At 21.8% G+C, this 8,038-nt stretch overlaps 3 protein-coding genes across 3 annotated transcripts, besides 23 other annotated features; all 3 read left to right on the forward strand.

The window, feature by feature from the left end:
* Positions 1 to 103: 103 nt before the first annotated feature.
* Positions 104 to 160: a sequence feature (AT_rich).
* Positions 161 to 292: 132 nt separating this feature from the next.
* Positions 293 to 842, forward strand: EDI_255670 (heat shock protein, putative; the record flags this gene model as incomplete). Its single annotated transcript, XM_001740160.1, has 2 exons — positions 293 to 433; positions 582 to 842. 2 exons carry the CDS (start codon positions 293 to 295, stop codon positions 840 to 842), a joined length of 402 nt encoding a protein of 133 aa, XP_001740212.1.
* Positions 494 to 536: a sequence feature (AT_rich).
* A 188-nt stretch (positions 843 to 1,030) lies between the features above and the next one.
* EDI_255680 (uncharacterized protein) lies at positions 1,031 to 1,631 on the forward strand (the record flags this gene model as incomplete). The annotated part of the gene is made up of 2 exons (XM_001740161.1): positions 1,031 to 1,371; positions 1,481 to 1,631. 2 exons carry the CDS (start codon positions 1,031 to 1,033, stop codon positions 1,629 to 1,631), a joined length of 492 nt encoding a protein of 163 aa, XP_001740213.1.
* A 279-nt stretch (positions 1,632 to 1,910) lies between these two features.
* Positions 1,911 to 1,983: a sequence feature (AT_rich).
* Positions 1,984 to 2,077: 94 nt separating this feature from the next.
* Positions 2,078 to 2,150: a microsatellite.
* Positions 2,151 to 2,465: 315 nt separating this feature from the next.
* Positions 2,466 to 2,653: a microsatellite.
* Positions 2,654 to 2,694: 41 nt separating this feature from the next.
* Positions 2,695 to 2,851: a microsatellite.
* A 106-nt stretch (positions 2,852 to 2,957) lies between these two features.
* Positions 2,958 to 3,035: a sequence feature (AT_rich).
* A 140-nt stretch (positions 3,036 to 3,175) lies between these two features.
* Positions 3,176 to 3,267: a microsatellite.
* A 135-nt stretch (positions 3,268 to 3,402) lies between these two features.
* Positions 3,403 to 4,111: a repeat region.
* Positions 4,112 to 4,121: 10 nt separating this feature from the next.
* Positions 4,122 to 4,226: a repeat region.
* An 18-nt stretch (positions 4,227 to 4,244) lies between these two features.
* Positions 4,245 to 4,282: a sequence feature (AT_rich).
* A 1,346-nt stretch (positions 4,283 to 5,628) lies between these two features.
* Positions 5,629 to 5,657: a sequence feature (AT_rich).
* A 49-nt stretch (positions 5,658 to 5,706) lies between these two features.
* Positions 5,707 to 5,734: a sequence feature (AT_rich).
* Positions 5,735 to 5,883: 149 nt separating this feature from the next.
* Positions 5,884 to 5,957: a microsatellite.
* Positions 5,958 to 6,005: a sequence feature (AT_rich).
* Positions 6,006 to 6,014: 9 nt separating this feature from the next.
* Positions 6,015 to 6,650, forward strand: EDI_255690 (uncharacterized protein; the record flags this gene model as incomplete). The annotated part of the gene is made up of 1 exon (XM_001740162.1): positions 6,015 to 6,650. The coding sequence occupies one exon, from the start codon at positions 6,015 to 6,017 to the stop codon at positions 6,648 to 6,650; it is 636 nt and encodes a 211-aa protein (XP_001740214.1).
* A 232-nt stretch (positions 6,651 to 6,882) lies between these two features.
* Positions 6,883 to 6,953: a sequence feature (AT_rich).
* Positions 6,954 to 7,087: 134 nt separating this feature from the next.
* Positions 7,088 to 7,190: a microsatellite.
* A 68-nt stretch (positions 7,191 to 7,258) lies between these two features.
* Positions 7,259 to 7,406: a microsatellite.
* Positions 7,407 to 7,571: 165 nt separating this feature from the next.
* Positions 7,572 to 7,622: a sequence feature (AT_rich).
* A 23-nt stretch (positions 7,623 to 7,645) lies between these two features.
* Positions 7,646 to 7,754: a microsatellite.
* A 10-nt stretch (positions 7,755 to 7,764) lies between these two features.
* Positions 7,765 to 7,821: a sequence feature (AT_rich).
* Positions 7,822 to 7,863: 42 nt separating this feature from the next.
* Positions 7,864 to 7,884: a sequence feature (AT_rich).
* Positions 7,885 to 7,906: 22 nt separating this feature from the next.
* Positions 7,907 to 8,038: a repeat region.

Here is an 8,038-nt window from a genome sequence, read left to right on the forward strand (position 1 = left end):
TCTCTTTTAATTCTCTTTTCATTTCAATCAAATATTGATATACAAAGTTAACAAAATGTCAGAAAATATTGAAATGAAACAACATATGATTCAATAAGTTCTGATAATTAATATTTGTATTCAATTAATAATTTATATTTTTATAACATTTTTATTTTTTGTGTTTTTGCTATTCTAAAAATAAATTATTCTATTTTTGGAAAATCTGATTGAAATAAAATAAATGATGTTTATTTCTAAATATTCTTTCTGTTTGTCATAACAGTGAAAATGAACTTATAATCATCATTTAATGAATGTACAAGAAGAGTTCTCAACTTCAATTGGAATTGATTTAGGACTTACATATTCTTCAGTTGCTTATTATGACATTATTAAAAATGAACCTATCATACTTCAAGATGAAATAGGAAAAGAACAAATAGTATCATATGTTAGTCTTTCACAATTAAATAATACTTGATTTGTTGTTGTAGGAAATTGGTTAAGTGTGATATTAATAATAAATGTATTATTTATGATAGTAAAAAATAATAGGAAGAGATGAAAGTGATGTTGATTATGAAGATTGGGAACGTTAGCCTTTTGAAGTAAAAACAAGAGATAATGAAAGTACTTGTATTGAATGTTATAATCCATTGAATCAAGAAAGTGAAGAATTTGAACCAGAAGAAATTAGTGGAATGATATTAAAATATTTGTATGAAATTGCACAAGCAAAACTTGGTAATCATCCAATATCAAATGTTATTGTTACTGTCCCAGCTGAATTCAATGATAGACAAAGAGAGGCAACATTATTAGCGTGTAAATTAGCAGGAATTAAGAATGTTGAACAATGAACCAATAGCAGTTATTATTGAATATAAAAGAGACTGTCCAAATTTTATTAAAAAATGGAGGTAAAATTGTAGTAATTGATTTTTGAAGAACATTAGATGTATCATGTTGTAAAATAGTAAATGATAGTGTTATTATCGAATCATCTGGATGAAATGAGAATTTAGGAGGAAATAATTTTGATAAAGTAATGAATGATATTATTAAAGAAAGAATAGAAAAAGTTATTCCAGGATATTATGAACAGAAACAAGGAATGACTCAAAAAGAAACAATATTCAACAAGAAATTAATTAAATTAAAGAAAGAATCTGAAAGAATTAAAATTAAATTAAGTAATAAAACTGATACTGAATTAGATTTAGAAGAATTATTATCTGATGATTATGGTGATGAATATGATATTGATACTATTATTACAAGAAAAGAATTTGAAGAAGAATGTTACAAAAGAGGAATATATGAAGAATTTATTAATAAAATAAAACAAGTTACTCAAAAAAAGGATGTAAAAAAGGAAATGTCCGATTAGTACTGTTAAATGGTGGAATATGTAAAATACCAAGAATCAGAAAAGAAGTTGCTAGTTTATTTGATAAACAAAGATTTGCTGATAAGAATTTTAATCCACTTACTGGAGTTGTAAAGGAGCAGCATATTTAGCATATTTAAAACGAGGAAATTATGCTCATGAAGTTATATATGATAATGTTCCAACACCAATTGGAATAGAAGAAGGAGGAAAATTTGAAATACTTATTAAAGAAGGAAAAACCTTCCGACAAATATAATTACAAAAAGGTATTCTACAACAAAACTCAATCAAACAACAATAGAATTTAATATTTATAAAAGACTTACTGAATATGTCAAATCTCATGAAATGGAATACATTACCACACTTCGTATTGATGGAATTCCTAATAGAAAAGCTAGAGAACAAACAATTGAATTTACAATTCAAATTAATGAAAAAAGAGTGATGAATATCATTAGTTTTGTTGTTAGACTGATATCAAAAAAGAAATGCATGTTAAAAATGATTTATCTAGAGAAGGTGATGAAATTACAAAATTAATAAAACATTTTCAAACATTTTATTAAATAAATAATTCTTAATTGATGTTTTATTTTGATAATAAACTGAATAATACAATGAAATAAATAAGAGAGAATAATATGTATAAAAGAAATAAAAAAAAGAAAAAATAACAAATGAAGAATATCAAATTGATTATCATTTATATATTATTTATCTTTCTATTTTGTTTATTATCTTTTAATTCATTTTATCATTATTTAATTATTTAAACAAAAAGGAGATGTTTAATTATTTAAATATTGTTAATATGGAGATTAAAGTTGATAATGAATAGATTATAAATATAAGTAGAAACGATAATATGAATGAATAGAAATTATTGATATAATGAATAAAAGAATAGCTATCTTTCTCAATACTTGCATATTTAACAACAACAAATCATGGTTAACACCATTGAATGTCACAAAGCACAAGTCTACAATAAATACTTTTATATTACACTCTCCTCTATTCAACAATATCTATCTTGGTATTAAACTCTTTTCTTATTTATCTGATTGACTTATTTTCTTTTTCACTTAAATAAACACAATATCACAAAATAAGAAATGCATATAAAAATAAGAAACAAAATAAAATTTAACCTCTAAACATCAAATTATATAATAACAAATGATAAAATAATAAACAAAGTATAAAATAGAAACAGAAAACAAAGAAATAATAAACAAAAATGAAATATAAATAAATAAAGTATAAATAATGATATTTACTTGTTTATTTATGTTTTCATTATTCTGAGAAGTTACATTATTATTGTTATTCATTACAACTCTCTGCATTATTATAATCTTTAGTTGATATGATATATTGTGAGTTTAAATCAATACAACAACTATCATAATATAATTAATACATAATATTTTTCATCTGTCTTATTTTTAATGTTATTATTATTGTTGTTATATCTATATCATTTTCTGTTTCTTTTAACTTTTGTTGATAATTTATGATAAATCAATCATTATGTATCACAATTTAAATATTTTCTATTTATCCAATATTCCTATTCAATAATTTGTAATATTTTATATTTATTTAAATAGTTGTTATTATATTTCAGTTTTATACATTAATTATATCATTAATTGTGTTTTATTTTGTTTATTATGTTGAATATATATGTCTTGATGCTTTTACATTTAATATTATCTCATGTTAATAAGTATTTGTTATGTGTAATTATAATTAAACAGTCTGTTGTTGTTATACAATAAAGTAGATGTCGTATATTTATATTTTCTATTTCTTTATGTTATTTCATGGTTATGAATTTAAATATTTCTTCATTTACATATATATATATTATCGATTTGTATATTCTTTGCCATTTTACATACTAGTAATGTATATGATATAGATGTTATATTATTTATACAATGGGTACATTATTTTGATTTTTTATTATGTGTTATATCTGGTTTTCTTGATCCTCCTTTCCTCAACAAGTCTCTCCTTTCTCTCTTCTATTACCCTCTTCTCCTCAGCAAATTCATTTTCATCATCATTTTCAATATTGTATATTTCTTATTTAAGTATTTATCATTTATTTCTTTTTGATTTAATTGTTTGTCATCTTCTTCAAGTGTCATACTGATAGTTTCTCCATTCTATTCATTTTTATTTTTTCTCTTGCAAGTAAGTACCATCTTCTCATTATTGTTGATTTTATTCTTTAATCTTAGTGTTCTTAATTTATTCTATTTCTTGTGGTGTAAGTATTTTAATTTCTTCTTTAAAAAACATTTTCAAATATTCTTGTTTTGTATTTCTATCATTTCTTTTCTTTTATTTATTATTTGTTGTTGTTTTTTATTATGGTATTGTTTATATCTATGTTGTGTTTTATTATGTGGTTTATTTTATAATATTGATTGTTTGTATTTGAATTATTGATAAAATACTTATAATGATGAAAATGAATGAAGTGATGAGTGAAACGATTCATACCATTATTATTATAACGGTTATGATAATTGTTATGGTGATAGATATTAATATGGTAATGATTAATGTGATGATTAATGTATTTCTGTCCATGCAGATAATACCTGTTTTCACTCATTCTTTTATCATTTATATTTCTTGATTGATATGGATTTCTCCTTCTTTTGTTATTGATTTTTTTATAATTTTTGTGGTGTTTCCTGTAATGCTTTGGTATTTTAGATAATTGAAAAAACAATAATTCATAAGAAATAAAACGTATTGAAACATTGAAACACTCACTTGTTAACATAATGAAAACCTAATTATTAAATAATTCATGTTTGACTTCTTTTTTTAGCGAACCTTCTTGTTTTTTAATTTAAAAAAGAACTATTATTTTTTTTATTTCTATGAATACAATGCCTTTGCCAAAAGAAGGGAAGGAATGTTTCTTAAGTGACTTTTGCAATATTGAAACTCCACAAGAGAAAGCTGCTGGAATCAATGGTATGTTTGAGTCTAAGAGTCAAACAACAAAAGTTATTGAAGAAGACAACCTCAGCGAAGAATTTACAACATCTGAGCCAAAGACCAGAGGCTGGTCTTTGAAGGTATTCCAAGGAGTGCCATGTCTCTATCAGATCTCCCAAGAAGATAGTGGTGGGTGTGTGGTGGAGTTGAAACAGCCCCAGTCAGAAAACTGTGGGTGAAGTGGCTTTAGTTATGAATAATAATAATTGAAGTATCTACTTCAAAGTGAGTTTTGTTAATATTTTTAATATTCCACTCTATACCACCTTGAGTATGGTTTTAAATTTGCTATCAACAAATCTAATTTCTAAAAAAGTATTCATGAGTTGAAATTAATAATATCTACTAACCTTTTCTTGCTAAACCAAATACATCTTTTTCTAGGTTCATATTTACTCTTCTTCTTTTAAAATTCAGTGTTTTCTATTTTATTTATTCAATACACTTTAATACCCTCTATTAATAACTTAATTTTTTTGTTCTCCTTCATTTTAAACTATTACTAGTCAACTTTCATTTACTTTTTGTTAATTTTCTCTATTACTTTGTTTGATTAATATTGTGTTTTGATTTATTAGACTCTCACCATTAACAAACTATGGCTCGTCAGTCTAAGACTTTAAACCTCTTTTTATAACATAGTATGTGAAAATAGTCATTTTAATTTATTGAACCAAACTGTGTTCCTTCTTTAAATTTGCAATTTTATATGAAAGAGGAAAGGTAATGAATTATTGAGAATGGTAGATTGGGTTAATTCTTTTTATAAATTGTTTTACATTAATTAATGATATTTAATTGTACCTCTGTCATCATTTCAATTACGTTTATTTTTTGTTATTTTGTTTATTAATACTTAAGAGTCATTAAATTATTGTTGATTAAGGTATAAATATATTTGTTATTTCATTGTAGTAACAACGTTATGATGCTTCTGATTGTTTGTTCATAATTTGGTAATTAATTAATACTATTTAAATAATAGAGGTATATGAAATTATTATTTTGTTTTGTTTAAATAAACTGATAAAGCAATTTCATAAAATTAAATGAAAATTGTCATTTTCAAATTATCTTGGAATTAGATTTTCTAATAATACATTAATTGAATACGTTTATTGATATAATGATGACAGAATTGGTTCAGTTATTACTTTAAATTAATGTATTAATTAATTTCAAAACATTTAATATGGGTTTCATAAATGAGTTTGAACAAAGGCAATAATAAAATAAATTTATAAAATATTTTGGTTTATACTATCATTTCGTTGAGTGTTAAATCTTTTCTATTACATGGGTAAATAATAATATTATTATATAAATTATGTTATCACTCTTTTTCATTTTAATCAAGAGAATTAATATAATAACGACAAAATTAAAAAATGAGTTTTTAAGAAATGAATACAAAAAAAGAAGAAATAAATTAAGTAAGAATAGAAATTGATTTTTTAAAAAGGAAATTAATAATTGGGAAATAAAAAAAAACAAGGAAGAAAAATCAATTGGAAAAAGAAAATAATAAAAAAGGAAGAAAAAAAAAAATAAATAATAATTTTAATTTAAAACGAACTTTTAAAAAAAATAATAAAATAAACAACAAGATATGAACTCATTAACATTGATGGAATTCTTTGATATTACATCAATCCAAAGTGAAAATGAAATGTATCAAATTAGAGTTAGAATAAAAGAAGGGTGTAGATGGAAAAAAGGATACAAGTTAGTATGTTGTGCAACAAAAAGGAAAAGTAATTTATATTCGGCTATAGTAATAATAAATGATAATCAAACAGAATACTTTTTTGATAAATTATTGCCAAATGGAATTTATGATTTTCATTTATTAAATATGAAAGATGAAAGGGTCAATGACATCAAATCTATTGAGCATTTTGTTATTGGGACTGAAATTGAAATCTTAACAGAAATAGATGATGAAAATGATATTTTAATAAAATTACAAGAACCTGCTACAAAAGATGATTTATATGGAGTTTATGTTGTTGAGCAAGAAGAAAGTAAAGAAAAATTTCTTATTGGAATGAAACAATTGGAAGTTATAGGAGAAGGTGTCATTGAAAGATACATTACTATTGATAAAACTTTATTAAAAAAAGGAATTAATTATGAGGTTAGAGTATTTAAAAGTAATTATAAAGTAAAATGGTCTTGGATTAATATTTTTAGTGATGAAGCATATATTTGTAGTGGTATCTCAAATACATTTCATTGTAATTGAAAAATATATGAAAACTATGTTTAATTAATTTTTGCTTTATCCTTCATCAATTATTCTTTTTTTTAAAATCGTTTTAAATAAATAATGATAAAGTAGTTACCAAAATGTTTGTGACAATACGATTTAATCTTTTCATTTATCTTATCAATGTTCTTCTTCTTTAAATCGTGGATTCTTTTTCTTTTTATTTAATAAACTCATTTACCTATTTAAATATTTTCCTTTTCACTTCAAAATATTAAAAAATAGTAATTAAAAACTATTTATTTAATAATAATAATTAAATAAAAATTAATAAATTAAGATTGAGTAGATCTTTTTTTTCTATTTCACTTTGGTCAGGTGAGATTACACCACTCACTCTCTAATGAATAATCTATTCATGAAGTACTTCTCTATATTCACTTCTATGATATCTATAATATTTCCTTAGGTGTTTTATGTTTTTAATTACTCTTTTATTATTCTTACCTATCCTTTATTAAATAATCTATTTATTGTTATTGGAATTAATTTTTTTATTAATTTGTTTTATTATTTTTCTTGAAGAATTATAATCAATTCAAATTTGTTAATGAATATCAGGTTTATCTTTTTGTCACTTAACATTATTAGTTTGTTTATTATTTTTATTTCTTTTATATTATATATAAATTATGTTTTATGAAATATTCATTTTTATTAATTATTTCTTGATTCAATAATGAATATATCATTTATTCTTTATTTTGATTATTTTTATTTAGTTATCATTTACCTTGAGTATTCTCATAGTGTTATTGATTAAAATTCTATTTGATTACTTTTATTCTTTTAGCGACTAATTTTCTTTTTTTAATACAAAGAGTATTAGTGCTAAATATGACAATTACCACTGAAATGACTATGGTACTATTCATAATGTTGGTTATAATTATAACCTTAAAAATATCTTTTAAATATATTTTTTTTTATGTTAAATTTGTTTTATATGATTTTCATGAGTTCCTTACTGTATAAATATATAAAATGAATTACAAAATAAATATAAATAAAGAAGAATAAAAGAAAAAATTGATATTAAAACCATATTTATAATAGTAAACAAATAAAATAATAAAAACATCATTAACTGATAATAAATTATAATCAAATCATTTATATTTCTATTTAACATATTAATATATTTAAAGTAATCAAATTGGTAAAGAATATAAGAAATAAAGATAATGAGAAATTAATTTAATATAAAATTCAGAAAAGAAGTAATAAAATATAAGACTATAATAATAAAATAAGATATAATCACTCTTATTCTTATTATTTATTATATTTGATTTGATATTTATATTGATTTTATCTTTGATATCATCATTCATTTCTCTTTTGTCAATTTTTCTTTCTATCAT

Source organism: Entamoeba dispar, genomic scaffold (assembly GCF_000209125.1).
Source record: "Entamoeba dispar SAW760 scf_1105229462765 genomic scaffold, whole genome shotgun sequence".
Taxonomy (NCBI): Eukaryota; Evosea; order Mastigamoebida; family Endamoebidae; genus Entamoeba; species Entamoeba dispar.